Source organism: Vanacampus margaritifer, chromosome 6 (genome assembly GCF_051991255.1).
Source record: "Vanacampus margaritifer isolate UIUO_Vmar chromosome 6, RoL_Vmar_1.0, whole genome shotgun sequence".
Lineage (NCBI taxonomy): Eukaryota > Metazoa > Chordata > Actinopteri > Syngnathiformes > Syngnathidae > Vanacampus > Vanacampus margaritifer.
In genome coordinates, this window is record NC_135437.1 from 15,066,562 (window position 1) to 15,082,236 (window position 15,675).

The 15,675-nt window shown below is 40.3% G+C and overlaps 1 protein-coding gene across 2 annotated transcripts in view; it reads right to left on the reverse strand.

Moving 5' to 3' along the window:
• The window catches only part of tmtc3 (transmembrane O-mannosyltransferase targeting cadherins 3), a 53,357-nt gene that overhangs the window by 4,285 nt on the left and 33,397 nt on the right, over window positions 1–15,675 (reverse strand). For both annotated transcript variants that reach the window (XM_077567390.1, XM_077567389.1), the window contains 10 exons: window positions 14,640–14,739; window positions 12,935–13,050; window positions 10,373–10,545; window positions 7,428–7,680; window positions 6,442–6,590; window positions 4,500–4,620; window positions 4,323–4,434; window positions 3,891–3,994; window positions 3,643–3,812; window positions 2,961–3,187 (listed from right to left, as the gene is read on the reverse strand). In XM_077567390.1, coding sequence (XP_077423516.1) covers window positions 2,961–3,187; window positions 3,643–3,812; window positions 3,891–3,994; window positions 4,323–4,434; window positions 4,500–4,620; window positions 6,442–6,590; window positions 7,428–7,680; window positions 10,373–10,545; window positions 12,935–13,050; window positions 14,640–14,739 — 1,525 coding nt within the window. The remainder of the gene's footprint in view (window positions 1–2,960; window positions 3,188–3,642; window positions 3,813–3,890; window positions 3,995–4,322; window positions 4,435–4,499; window positions 4,621–6,441; window positions 6,591–7,427; window positions 7,681–10,372; window positions 10,546–12,934; window positions 13,051–14,639; window positions 14,740–15,675) is intronic.

The following is a 15,675-nucleotide window of genomic DNA, read 5'->3' on the forward strand; positions in this document are numbered from 1 at the left end:
TTCCATTCAACAGTGTAACAATTTGACAAAACAATTTCGCAAACTATTTACAAATGTGTGCAACTGTGGTACTACTTACAATTATGTGGATGTTTCAAATACAGTTTTTCTTTTTATAACGCTCTCCTGCGTGCAAGAAGACGCCGCTGGACTCGCACAACAGTTTACTTTCACTTTCGCATTTGTCCGTTTCGCGTGCAAATGTTACACTTTCTTGACGGCCTTTTTTTCCGGGGAATAAATAGCAAGTAGCAGACTGTACACACTCCTCCGATGAATATGCATTGGACTCGGGGCACTCTTTGTCGTCCGATTGAATGTCTGCCTGAGCGTTGTGCTCCGTGTTTACCGGTGTCAGCATCGCTCGCCCGTGAACCTTTATAACGTCGTCATAGCTGCCGCGTCAGCGCTTCCAACTTCGGCATCAACCTCGGAGTCACCATCATCATCATCGATGATGATCATCGTCGTCATCAATGTGCTCTTTATCGTTGGTCGATGTCTTTGAAAAAAAACGGCTCGACCGTGAGCTGCTTGCAAGCCATTATAGCTTCTTCAGCCAATGTCCCCTCAACACTCTAGCCCCGCCTCACGTCTTCTACTGAAGCCCACCCAATCTTGTCAAAAGAGAGTCATCGCTGCCCTCTAGGGGCCAAAAATAGTCATTAGGCACAACAGACTTGCTGGAAACTTTCACCACAGATGCGGAAGGGTTCCCTCTACCCGTTTCAAAAATTTAAAAAAAATAAAATAAAAATGGGTGGACGTCTTTTAACGTCTTTGGCGCTCCTCCGTAGGTTTTTGCAGAACGTCATTTAACGTCTTTGGCAGTAAAAGAGTTAAGGAAAGGTCATATGTTGGCTTTTTCGTAAAGAACTTTTCAAGGAAAAGAAGCCTAGAAATTAAAACATTACATCTATACCTATTTACCTATATTTAAGATTATATTTACATTTTTAACAGAAAATACATTTTAACAAGATTTAGTTTTAGATTTTATTTGTTTTTACCCAAAAAAAACCAACGATTTTTACAAGTAATTTTCCTTTAAAGTCAGTCTTACAAAATAAGGTTGCATTGCATTGAGAAGGAAATTTGTAACCTTGTCAAAATACAGTGATATTATTGAGAAAGGAAAAAAAACAAGGGGGAAAAAAGTCCAATTATTCGGAGAAAAAAAAGTCATTTCTATTTTGTCAGAAGAGGCAGAAGTGGCTGTTTGAGTGACAGCTTTGACGGATGAATTTAGAGTGCAAACTGCAAGTGAGAGTGGCAGCAAGAAACAGAACAAGCCTTTCATCTTGATGACTCATCCCCTTTGCTGCAGCTGTTTGAATACAATTCAATAGTAATAATCCTTCCTTAGTCTGCATAAGCCTGCATTAGCCCGCCACTGCTGTACAATGCAGCAAAGTTTACAGAAAGCTACGCCATGCAAAGTCTTTAAAGCACGTTAAATGTTTATTTTTTTCTGAGTATGTCAGTCAAGAAAAAGCCAGAGATTCGAGGGTGCACCCAGAGTTCATTCAAACTCGTTCCGCATTATTAGCGACGCGCCCTGATTGCCTAGGCAGGAAGCAAGTGGTGCTGCCTGCTGGTTTTTCTGGTAGGGCATCATTTCTGATTGGCTGAATTGATGGGAGCATTTTCTGATGTTAAATTAATCAATTAATGTTTCTGCTGTGTGGACATCGTCATACGCGCCCCTATGCTGATATTAAAAGTCAGTGCTTGCTACCAAGTTCAGTTTAGTTATTTGTTTACTTTTGAAGTGCACATCAACAGCTGAATACTGCGCAAAGTTTGACCCCAAAAAATTGGATGGTTGCAGATTTTTTTTTATTTTTATTTTTTTTACAAAGAGTGTTTTTGTTTTTTTAAAGAGTACACAACAGCTGTACTTTTATATTTTGCAAGAACAGAATAGCTTATTTTTTAGGGTGAGGGGGTGGTGGGGGGTTTAACTATTCAGAAAAAACAAGCAATTTTTTTGAAGAAATTATGTATTTATTTTTACCGATAAAGTCATGTTACACATAGTTATACGTTTAATAAAAGCCCTAATGCAGTGGTGTCCAAACTCGGTCCTGGAGGGCCCCTAGTCCTGCAAGGTTTTGGATTTTTCTCTTCTCTAACACAGCTGAAGCTCATCAGCGAGCTCTGCATAAGCCTGATAACGATGACGAGGACGTCGGCCCTCCAGGACCAAGCTTGGATCCCCAAGCCCTAATGTTTTGTTTTGTTTTGTTTTATTTATTTTTCATTCAATAAGCCCATTCTTTCTCAATTGTCACGCCCTTTTGGCAATGTCAGCATTTTGTTTAGTGAGATTTTCGTTGATGTAGACATGTTTACCTTTAAGTTTGTAGCTATCTCTCAAAAGAGCAGTCTTTTTCTTCCTGTCAACAAACCTGACCAGAACTGCCGGTGGTCGTGTCCTCCCAGTTGGAAGCGAAAAGCACATCTGAATGTGCCCTGGATCCACAATTAATCCCAAATCTCTGAGTCGAGTTGTTACTTGCTGTTCCACAGTCTCGTTCGCTTAAATTTGGTCAGAATCATCTGTGCTTGTGCGAGTGAGTGCAGGAACGAGTACAGATGCGTCCTCCCTTGACTGTCCTCATTTTTTTTCTGATCAAAAAGTTTTACCGCTTCAATAATGAGGTTCTATTCTTTAGAAGACACTGACAATAAATATAATAATTGTGCAAAAAGGTGTTGTCATCCCACCAGAGTGCTTCAGCAGTTTTTTCCCCTACAAATTAAGACTGCTAATGATTTTTCAATTAAAATACTACACTATTTCCATGAAATTACATTAAGACTTTGAGTCATCCTTGACATATCTTTTCAATGGGAAAAGTATGTTGAATAAACTAAACTAGAAAAATACACTAATGAGCATTGAGCATACATACCTGCAGTGGCATGGTGCCAGGAAATAAAAGAATAACTCTCACCTGACTCTTGCATGAGGAGGGCCGAGTTGAAGAGTGCCAGCTTGTGGCGCGGGCTGAGTTGCAGGGCCTGCTCGAAGTTGCGCAACGCTTCCGACGGCTCCTTCATCTCGATGTGCACGATGGCCAGGTTGTACCACAGGTCGGCGTTGGTCCGGTCCAGCTCCAACGCACGCAGGTATGCGTCACGCGCCTCAGTCAGCTTGTTCATCTTCAACAGCAGCTCCCCTCTGTCGGCAAAAACAGAAAAGAGTTCCTTTTTTTCTGGAGGAAGTTTGTCAGAAAATAATGACATTTTTTTCCATTCTTTGGAGAACGAGAAAGTAAAATATTTCTGAAAATTATATATATTTACATATAGTTTTCTTATTAGTAGAGATAAGACATTTTTGAGAAAAAGGGTCATGTGTATTTATTTATTTAATCCCCTTTTCCGAATAGTCCGATTTCTCAATTTCTCCGGGGGGGGGGGGGGGGGGGGGAAGCATAATACTATGAGAATCAAGGAAACCTTTCCAATTTTTTTTAGATACATTTCTTTGAAGAAAATTTGTATTTTGTTTTTCAATCAAATGTTTTTTATTCACAGAAAAAAAATTGGCTTCTTTCATATATCGTCATAAATCAAAATCTAATGTGTTCTTTGTCAGTAGAAAATCAGGGCCTATCATCTGCAAAGACTTGCCTGCTGATGTACGCCTGCTTAAAGTCGGGCCTCATGCTGATGGCCTGTCGATAAAGCTGGTCGGCTTCCTCCAGCCGGGACTCGTTAGCGCGAATCAGATTGGCCAGGTTGATGTACACGTTTAGATGGTTGGGAGCCACACGCGTAGCATACTTTTTACCGGGAATAATCTGCCAAGACAAAGGCACTGTTAAACTTTCATGCAGGTTATAGGATGTGCCTCATCGACCGACCATGGGCTCCCTTACCTGCGGCATGAGGGACTTGGCAACTAAATAGGCATCTTCGGCCTCTTTGGACTTGTTAAGGTTCTTGTAGGTTCTTCCAACGTTCATGTGGGCGCCAATGTCATCTGAAACGGTAGAGATAAGACAATGTACATTCACAGTAAGTTGCAGAGGAGATTTATTGGAATATTTCGCAGGTATCGGGAATCAGGCCGCTTCCAAATGTTGATAACAATCTCGCAAGTTTTATGTATGGTTTATGGAACATAAAAACATAAACAAATGATTTTTAGAAAATGAATCTCGTAGTTATGTTAGTAACAACCAAATAAATAATATAGAGCAAACTTGTCATTACAGTCGGGGTTCCTTTTAACACTGACAGATTTGCTGTGTACTGGACCCGCTTGTAGTATTTGTGTGTTGGATGTAGATCTAAACAAAGTGACTTACCCGGCTGTACTGAGGTGGCCTGCAAAAAATATTGTAGTGCTCTGGCATAATCGTTCTGGTTCTCCAGCGCGTGGCCAACATTGTTCCACAGCTTGGCGTTGTTCTTGTTCACCTGCAAAAAAATAAACACTTTGCACAATCATGAATCGACGAGTCATTGTCACCCTCCCGTCTCACCTTCAGAGCAGACATGAACAAAGTATATTCCGATTCCCAGTCCCAGTTCCTGTTGAAGGTTTTGACAGCGTGCGTGGTCAGCAGCCCGCAGATTATCAGCCAAGACATTTTCTTCAGGTACCTTCAAAATAAAGGAAATAAGTCTTTATTAATGAGGGGAAACTCTCTTGCCATCTACTGTATGAATAAAATTAACAAGTACGTTTTCGAAATGTGGGAAGTAGCCAAAGTAGCCGTAAAAAAACAAAAAAATTAATAAATAAAAAAACACGAGCACCAGGAGGATAAAATGCACACCAAAAGCAGACAATAATTAATGTATTCGTTTGCCCTCTTAGTTTCCCAGAAAGATATATGTAAGTGTTCCACATATAAGAAAAGTGCACCATTCTCCAGAATACAGTAGGTCTTCTTTCAAAACAAGGGTTTTCCTTGTCACGGCTTTGCTCCCCTTTCATTCCAGAAAACAGAGGACTTAAATGATGGAATGCACTTCAAATTAAGAGGAAAAAATTTCAATATGGTTCAATGTCTTTCTTTCAAGTCATTTGATCTTGTCCGCCACACTCCACATGCGCTGGAAGCTCACATGCTCTGTATGGTCGATCTGAATATAGTTATTGTTATACAGTGCTATGAAAAAGCATTTGCCCCTGTCTATTTTTTTTCTTCGCCGAGATTCCCAACTTTAATATTTAATTAACATCATCAAGTAAACATAAAGTGTAGTTTTTTTTTAATGGCAATTATTATTTTTAAGGGTGAAAAAATGGCCCTGTCTTTGTTTGAAATTTTAATCTGAGTTAGGACAGTTTAGTGTTTTGTGGGGAATTATCAAACATTATCGGTGCAAACTCACGGGTTTGGCAGTTCATCTGACTAGTACACATGCATCCATTGGATGAATTCCCTCAGAAGGGATTGTTCCAGTACAAACCCTGGGAATGGCCCAAATTTCAGAATAATGGCCCTTTCAAACCATCATGGATGAATATGCAAGAATTTCACAGTGCAGGTTTTTCGTTGATTTCCGCTCATCTCGCCCTGATCAACATGTATGACAATTTGACAAATATGCATTCTTCATGTTGATTGGCAAATCATCATCTGTTTTCCATGTCTCCCCCCTTCAGCGCAGCTGAATCTAATGATCAGCAAGCTTTGCAGAAGCCTGCTAACGATCCTGATCATGAATTAGTGGAGAGAAAGATGGAAAACAGGCTGGATGGTGGCTCTCGCGGACCTAACTTGGCCACCCGTTTTACAGGTTTCCCACGTCCAACTCAGCTGATTCATATTCAAGCTCATCAGCAAGCTCTGAAGGATCCTGATAATGATCCTGATAATTGAACCAGGTGTGTTGGAGTATAGAAACCTCGAAAACATGCAGGACTTCGGCCCTCGAGGACCGGACTCTGACACCTGTGTTCCAAAAATAGTACCTTTGAATCAAAAAGTCTGACTGACTGTGCTTCATAGCACAGGTTCTTTGTTGCTTTTTGCACATTCTGTTATGATGAAAATGCGCGATGGATCTCAGTCAGACACATGGGTGGTGGATGCCAATTTTTATAACATTCACGGGGAGCGTGTCGTTCTTTATGTTGAATCATCAAATTTGCTTCTAGGGAAAATTCACAATCTTGCAATTTTTCATCACCCATCTGTTTAGTACACTTTGTTTTGTTGTGATGTGTGAGTGGCTTAAAAGGATTTAGGTCAACTACAGCCTGTCGGTACAGGTAACAAAAATAATAATAATCACCTCACCACATTTTGCACTGATGTATTGATGGAGCTGGTGAGAAAATATTTTGTGGTACGATAGTGAGGAAATTGCTACCTCATAAACAACAGCATCTTCAAGCACTTTCAAACCGAAATGACGGATTGAGTTCTCATGTGGCCAATAAAGTCTTCATGCAGCATCTCATCCACTCACCCTTTGTGCGAGACCACCTTGAATCCGTGGGCTACCAGCATGCAGAAGCCCATGCTGGGGACATACAGGACCCTCTCAGCTATGACAAACCCCACCGGGAAAAACAGGTTGGATGCAGGAATGAAGGGCAGGACAATCAGAGACAAGGCCTGAAAGGAGACAGAAGACATTTGAAAAAAAAAAAAGCTTCATTCAACGCTGTGGGAACAGGAACGCTGTGCAAAATATTTCCAAAAATAACGCTTTGTGGACTCAAGTAAACAACATTAAAAAAAAAGTCACTTAAGTTCATGTTTTTCTCTTGTGTTGTTAGCAGACCGTCGAGGGGAGGGCTTTGTTGGGTAACACACCGTTAATTTAATTTCGATGTCGTGCTTTTTCTGCATGCCAACATTTTCAGAAAGTTAACCTAATATGCCATATTTACGTAACCAGCTGAGATGAAACACTGGTGTGTTTATCGGCATGTTTTAGGATGGGTCGAAGTCTATCAACGATACTTTTGCCCTGCAAAAATGTTGCTCTTCAGACTCACGCAACTTTGCGGTGCGAACACATCAATCCTACTGGAACTCCAATCATCGCTAAAGATGTTGTCTGCGCTTGACAGAAATTATCTTCAAAATTAAACTTGGTGGAGCAAATAAGTCCGTTGAATATGAACTGATGCAGAGCACCCACTAGTCTACTGGAACAATTATCATTTATGAGACTGCCTCCGCATGACTAAGATCATCTGTGAAACTTAACTGGGTGGAACTAATGGGTCACGTAGGACCCAGTAACATAAAAGTGGATACACACAACACTGCACAGAGAGACCACAAGACAGTCTACTAGATTGATTAATCACCGTTTATACGGTAAAGATGGCTTCTGCATATAATGTTAGGAATAGGATCATTTTATTTAGTTGCATATCTCCTTGAAACCTAGACATGGACACAACATTGTAGAGCAAGTACACGTCCAGGAACAAGCCTCACCATGACTACCGTCTTCGCAGAGCTGCGTGAGCAGGTGATGCTGCGGTACGCCAGCAGGCCCAGAAGGGCATAGAAGAGCAGCGTGGCCAGGTTGCGCTGGTCTAGAGCTGACTCCACCAAAGGGATGGTGCCCATGGTCCAGTCGCAGCACAAATCCGAAGGATTAAGCAGCAGCCAGGCATTGACGGGCAGCAGGTAGTTGAATGTCAGCTGGCGGGTTGGCGTGGGGCTGACGGCTGCCGGGTTGTCAAATCTAAAAAAGATTGTTTCGTATCGAGATACTGAAAATGTTGGCCCATCCAAGCTGGAACAGAAGACGCCAAATGCATTTTCCACAGAACACAGCAAAGAAGGAAAACTGACATCTTTAACATAAGTCAAATTGGCGCATCAAAATTGCAACAAAAGACAGTATTTTTCCCTATTTCACATAGAACCCAGCCAAGTGGGAAATTGTTAACTTTCAAGAGGACAATTTGATGACATCACTGTCCGGGTAATGAATAAAAATGTAATAACAGCTTTCAGGTGTTGCCTCTTCATTTAGGTGTTAGCGTTAGCATTCCTAGCCCATGGACGGCGGAAACGCTCCCTACTTCTTGATTTGTTTTGACAATAGCCGATCATTGACACTGACACATGTAAAAACAAGTTCGGCACGCGGGGAATATTTTGAACTGAGCTCTTGTTAGCTATGACAATATCTCAGCCGTTTGAACTTCAAGGTACAAGGCTAAGAAGATTTCAGATGCTGATTTTTCCACACTAACATTCTCCAATTGTGTGTGGGATTTTCAGACGTTAGTGTTGGCTCAAAAAGGTTTGTTTTACATCACCTATACAACCTTTCTACACAAAAGAAAACAAAAATGCCGCGAGACAGCCGCTCCTTGTCAAACGTAGGGGTTTGTTGTGCCACTGTGATACATAGCAATGATGGTCAAGCAGAGCCGGTAAGACCAAAGCAAATTAAATTGAATCTGGACGCTCAGTCATGGGCCTGGGATGGAAGAGAGTTGGCAATGGGCTGCATGTGATCTTCAAATTCAAAGACAATATACACCTTTTGTATACCTGTACAGATGTGCTGCTTCTTTGAGAAGAATAATGTGCCTTAACCAAAACTTGCCAACATGGACATAAAATACGGCAAGTTAAACCATGAACACTACAGTAAAAAGATGGGCAACACTAAATTGCTAAACATTTGAGTTACTGTTATTGCGTGTGGGCAGAGCATGTTTGATGACTCAAAAGTACTTTGATATGTGCCTCTCCGAGCCTCAAAAACATGTTATGGCGATTGCTGCGTTCATTCTAATCCTGCCCTCTTAACTCATGCGCCTGTGTTATGGCTCGTCCCGCTTATCCCGGGAATTCTAGCCCCCCTGAGAACCCAAAGACATTTTGAGGATTACAGGCTTAGCACTAGTTGTCGGGCTAATTGCGGAATTTTATCTGTGAGATGGCCGGTTCGATGGCTGGCAAAGGAGCAGACAATCTGTTTAACATGATGACGGGACGACCTCATGAGGGTTGACATTTAAGAGGATTTACAAAGAAGCACTTCCCAAACTTCTTGCTGTCTTATTTGAAGTGCCTCCGGGGTGCATCTAAACGCGATGCAACTAGACAACTGCACACAAATTAGTTGGCGACTTGCATTCATTCACCTGGGGATTGACCCTTGCACACATACCAACTCACTGCAATCGAAAAAACTGGGGCCCATGCTCTACTTATCAGGGGGGGAAAACATTTCAGGCGCCACGTTATCATTTGCTGTACCAGAAATATCATGGTGCAAATCTCAAGGAAGAAGCCGATTTCCCTGCTGTAGGTAGAATGCAGTAAAACCAAAAGAAGAAAACGGCAAAAAAATGAGGCTGGTGTCAAAAAACAAGTGCATGTACAATAGCAAAAATAATATTGTAGTTGGAAGGAGTTGGCGCTAGAATTCCCAGCATGCTTTGGGGTGCCCATTTTTGTAAATAGTAAAACAATTACAGGTTTATTGTTAATTCTTTCCCAATGTAGTAGTATTCGCTGTGTGCGTTCACCCATTTTGTTATTTATTAATTTTCATTAATTGGTAGGTCCAAAATTGCACCCTAGGTTTGTGTTGTGTGGTGGTTTATCACTTCCCTGGTATGTTGTTCAATAAGCCACCTGGTGGCAACTGTGTGGTACTAGGACTGGAAGTAAAAGTTTTTCTCCAGCAAATCAAGCTGACACTGCCTTTCATATTATTCACCATTGCATTAATCTGCCGTATGAAACATATTTACCTGAAAAAGGATAAGTGACGATACAAGCAACAAAAGAGAGAAGTGTCAAGATACAAACTTTTCTATTGTCTCCAACGATATTTAATACACAGTATATCGTCATCTTGTCATGTTCTAGTTGCAAGAGGACATAAACAAGATTGGGATACAAATGAATCACTATGATCACTTGAGACTTTGAATGTATCTGACACGCTACATTTTAGCCGCAAGCTTTTGTTATTTCACCCAAAGGTACATATGAAATTATAAATAGGCTTAAGTATAGATTCAAAACACACTATAGCCATGTGCTTTCCATAATTCTTTGATTCGGTGTAGAGAAATATAGACTATTAAGAGTAAGACCTGAACTATAAAACAAATGTTTTTATTATAATTCCATATTTTCTATTCATTTCATGCTTGCAATTTTTTAGTGTGTTCCAAATGTTTAAAATGTATTTAAAAAGAGTGTTTTTATAAGATTGACTGTATTAAAGCAAACTATTTTCATATATTAAAAAAAACTGTCTTGCGGATTTTCACCTACTGCGGCTGGGTCTGGAACATCACTCCAGTGATGAATTTAAATGTTGTACTGTATTTGTCACATTTTCAATTAAAACATGTCTTGGCTCAATGAATACTGGGAAACAAGTTTTGAGTGCAAGGTACCTGGTGAAGACGGGCAACTGCGACTGGATGACCTGGACACGCACAATGACGAGCAGTAGCGTGCTGATGACCAGCACGATGAGCTTCAGCAACATCTGGAGGATGGCGTAGGGGAAGGCGCCCTTTCCACGCAAGGCCTGTCTTAGCGTGTCAAGCAGCACGGGTAAGGTGAACTGGCAGAGCAGAGAATATAGGTTTTAATTATAATGTGAAATAATTCATTACATTGTCCATTCCTTTAGTAAAGTGCAAAATATAATAATGATTATATTGGGTATAATTATTATGCTAAATGTTTTTTGTTGTTGTATTTACTAAATGGGTGTATGTTTGAATGGCAATTTTACTCAATTTAATTAATTACTTAATAATAATTGCATTTATTTTATTTATGTATTTACATCGCAGCTGCAAAAATATGTTCACTGCAGTGGATGTTTATATTCATTAAGTGGAACCCAAGTGTTTTCTGACACTGCTTAACTCATTCACTCCCAGCCATTTTCACAGAAGCAGCCCCCTTCGGCTGTTTTACAGGATTTTTGACTGATGTTGCAAGGTCCACAGAATATTGTGTTGTTTTGCTATAAAAACATGAAACCTACCAAAAGAAGGATTTAAGTCTCTTCTTTCATCAGGAAAAATATATTTCTATCTTGTTTCCGTTTTGCAGCAATTAGCATTAGAATATAGCCAAGTTTCATCATTATTCACAAATCTATTTAGAATTCTGAGCAATTGAGGGTTTTTTCAACATGGCCCTGGTTAATTTTCTATGCTATGCTGCCACCTATAAATACGTCTTTGGGACATTAAAGACATTTAAAACAGAACGTATTTTCACGTTTTAGGGAGCAAATGAGTTAATATATTTGTCAAGGGCTGTACGTTTTTTAGCTGGCAGGTGTGGAAGTGGGTCTCGTCCAGTTTGCCTGTGAAATTCAGCTTGGTAGAATTACCAACTGTAATAACAGATTCCCGTAGATGAAGTAAAATAAAGTAGTAGAAGTCAAGATAAAGGTTCGGGGGTGAATCTCTGGTCAGGGTGTCGATTATGAGGGAGAGAAATGCCAGCGCACTCATACATACAAGTTTAGACATGTCACACTCAAACAGACTTTGTATATTTGTATGGTATAAACAGAGTAGTAGCATGAGCTTGTTAATAGAAAGTGTGTGTCGTGTATCGAGAAAAAAGATGACAGTTCATGGAGTAAAATTGCAGTTAAAAAAGTAAAAAAAATAATAATAATTGTTAAAATCCAGCCATGCAGTGAGTCAGCATTGTTCGCTGTGTTTTGGTTGTTTATTTCAGTTATACATCTGTAAATAAATAATTAATTTTCCATCAAAGTTTGACATGTCACCAAATCAAAAAAATAGCGCATCAAAGTCATTGGTCTGCTTGATGGGTTTCTTTTTACAAAAAGCTTGTTTTCTCTGCATATAAAATCTGTTTTTGGTGATAATAAACAACTGAAAAAGCCAGAAATAAGTTTGTTTCTGTTTATTTTAATAGTTAGTCTATTCTCAGTTGGATTAAAAAATAGGGATGCACTGAAATAAAAACGGTTGGCCGAAACCGAAAAATGCTTGGCCAAAAACCGAAACGCCGGAAAGAAATTATGCCAATTTTTACTATCAAAGCATTTATTATAATTCATTAAAATTATATTATTATAAAATATTTATTTAGCACTGGCATTTAAACCAAGCACAATATAAATTGAAATGTGCCCACACTGCAGACATGTTGGCTAATGGTACATTAAACACCAAACGAGGGTTGAGCATTTTCTGGCGGTGCGAATGCAGCTTATAGTCAATGTAGTTCGCACAGGCGGGGACGGATGCGTGCGCGGGACAAGGTGCGGCGCATTCACATATTCACCAACGTTTAAAAATAAATAAATTTGTTCGCACCAGCTAATCGGCTTCGGGAATGGACTGCAAAGTCACACACAGCATTCTGCCTGTCCAGGTCTGTCGCCACCCGGGGATAGGGGTAAGTGTTTCCGTGTTTAAAACTGTTGATAGCAATAGTGCTAGCATTAGCTAAAGTATTTAGCACGGTCACCTGGATGCCAGTGAAAAAGTGGAAGCGTTTGAGGGGTTCTTATTTTTTTAAAAAAAAGGCACTGCGGGAGAAAGAGTGGCTCACCTGTACTGCAGTACACGGCAGTTCTGTCTTTTTTTGACCCACTTAAATGTTGTACACCAAGCGACGCCCCTCTTGACCCCGGAGCTGCTACAGTGAAAAGCCAGCGGGGAGCGAGGCGGACACTCACCCCCGCGTTTGATGTTTAATTCAAAAAGACGCTTGCTTACAGTGTTTTTTTTTTTGCTTGCGTCACCACAACATCCTATTTCGGCCATATTTTTTCAGCTTTCATTTTTTATTAAAAATTTTCGGTGGCCGAATATTCGTTAAAAAAAAAAAAAAAACATTCAATAAATAAAAATTATATTTCAGTGATAAATAATTATTTTATGCACTTCACACACAAAATCCGTATCCATACACTTGTTTGATGGTTTATTCAACTTTATTGGAGGTCTTACCCGTTGCGCCACAAACACCTCGTACACGCAGCAAATGCCGACCACGGTTATTCCCTGCTCTTTGCACAGCGTCGCTGCTGCCACAAGCACGACGGTCACAGCGATTGGAGCCCACACTGAAAACCAAGATGACAACAAGTTGGTAAGACAGCGCTGAGTACTGACCAAGACACAGACACACGCACGCACACACACAAACACACACAGTTTGCTGACTGGCCAAGTGCCACTTATGCTTGCCACTTGTGTTGTGCAAGTGCGTGGTTTGGGTCGTGGCCTGATAACATTCTGGTAAATTTCTGATCTAGGATCTTAATAGCTGAAAAAATGTTAAGGATATCTATAATGTCATAAGGTACTTGCATAAGCGCAACAAATGAACTGATGACAACATTGTTTTGCATGTCACAAGTAAGTCTCAAGTCTTTGCCCTCAAGTCCCGAGTCAAGTCAAAAGTCAAGACTGTCAAGTCCCGAGTCAAGACTGACAAGTCTCAAGTGATTCACAAGTCCTACACTTTGAGTTTCAAGTCCTTTAGAGTCATTTTGACAACATTGTAGATTATATTATTTGGGGTGCATCAAAGTAGGAGTCAGAGACTCAGGGAGTGAACCCAGAGTGGTGCAACAGATTGCTGTTTGCAATGTGTTACCAGTGAGATTACAGTCTCATTAACTATGCAGCTAGCAACGATAATTAGCCGATAAAACAACTGACATTAGCTTACTTAACGTTCCTTGTGCAACTTAAGTTTGAAGTTGTTGCCTTGCCGTCAATGATCTAATCTTGGACATACTGAAATTCATTTTTTGTTGACCACCTCATAGTTTTTGTACCCGAACAACTAGTGGTGCAACAGATCACCAAAGTCACGGATCAGATTGTTTTGTTTTGTTTTGTTTTGTTTTTAAATAAAATGAAATCAAGAGAAATAGAACGTTGACTTAATTTATTTTATAAAATGCTTTTGCCCATTAAATTTGAAAAAATATATATAAACTCAAAATATCTAATATGGCCTTTAGGATTTAGGAACACAACTTTAAGTGCAATATAAGGCAAGATACATTATTATTTTATACATGGTCATTGTATAAAATAACATTCTAATAAATTGAGTTACAAGCTTGGTCATGGAACAAATTAAGCTTAGTCAATTACCAGTGTATTTTACAAAGCCCCTAAGGTGACATGGTAGGGGGAAAAAATAAAAAAAAACTTTGCATTCTCCCTTTCAAAGATTGCGTTCTCTAGCAAAGATTGCATTCCCTCGCAAAAACCTTTGCGTTCCCTCACAATGATTGCGAGATAACGCAAAAGTGTTTTTTTGTTTTTTTTAACGAGTTGATGTACTTCCAGGTCATTTTAAAAAAAATTGCGTCCTCTCGCAAAAAAACCTTTTGCGATGGAACGCAAACGTTTTTGCGATGGAACGCAATCTTAGCAAGAGAACGCAATCTTTGGAAGAGAAAGCTACGTTTTTTGCAAGGGAAAGCAAAGGGTTCTTTTTTTCTACCATGTCACCTTAGGGGCTCCGGAGTAATTTAACATTTTTAAATCCCATACAAATGTAAAAATATGTGAAATACTGCATGCTATATAAATTCAATTTAGAAGGACCGCTCACCCTTTGAAGACGCACCATGACAGATGAGTCTCAGCGCGGGAACAGGAAGAAAATAAGAGAGGGAAAAAAAAGATTCACCTATGGAGTGGTCGGCTCCAGTCGATTTGGTGTAGGCCAGAAAAGCAGCCAAGAGGAAGATTGACGACAGGAGTTCAGCTCTGCCAACCACACCGGTCACCTGGGAACGGGGAGTGGGGGCATCAAAATCAAAATGTCCGCCAGTCGTATTTGGTAAACATCAACAATATTGTGTTGTGTGCACTGAACCGTTTTCCCAAGTACCCTAGCCTGGGAGGGCAGGCCAGCCAATTGGGTGCCGGTCTGAAGCCAGGAAAAATGGGGAAGATTGTCAGAAGGACCATCCAATGCCAAAAACTTGCATGTAAGCCTTGAACATTTGGAAAAAGGTCAATTCAAATTGAGAGAAGCGAGTCTCGGGTGATGAGAGTTCCCACCCTTGTACAGTATTCTGCCTATTACCTTTCACATAGGCAACTCCCCACCTTGCTAAACACAAACACTATTATAACCATTCTGCATTATTTGGTACCTCTCAAACTCAAACCGAAGAGCGACACGGGAAAATGGCAGAAAAATATCACCTTCTACATGAGGCTTCACCGATTCCGGTCCTCGAGGTACGGAGTCCTGCAGGTTTTAGATGTTTCCGCCTAGCAACACATCTGATATTTAAGATCAGGATTGTTTTAGGCATGCTGATGAGCCGATTATATGAATCAGGTATGCTAGTGGGAGGAAACATCTAAAACTTGCAGGATTCCGGACCTCAAGGACCGGAATTGGTGAACCCTGTTCTACAGCCTTTGTGAAAGCCTCATTCTCACAGAGATCCCAACAAATTCCAACACAACAGGGAAGGAAAAACTGAACGTCGGGTGTCAAACATCACACCTGTTTTCTAGCTATTCCTTTTGACACAGGCGTCTACCTCCCAACCCACCCCTTTGCAATTGTCCACTTGTTTCATGCCATAACTTTCACAGACAGCTACGTAGAACTGAGTTTGTAGGGCTGGGCTAAAAAGCTGGCTGTTTGGCACACACAAGTTGACTTGGCTTTAAAAAAAAGCGTATCTAAAAAGGAATGTTTCACT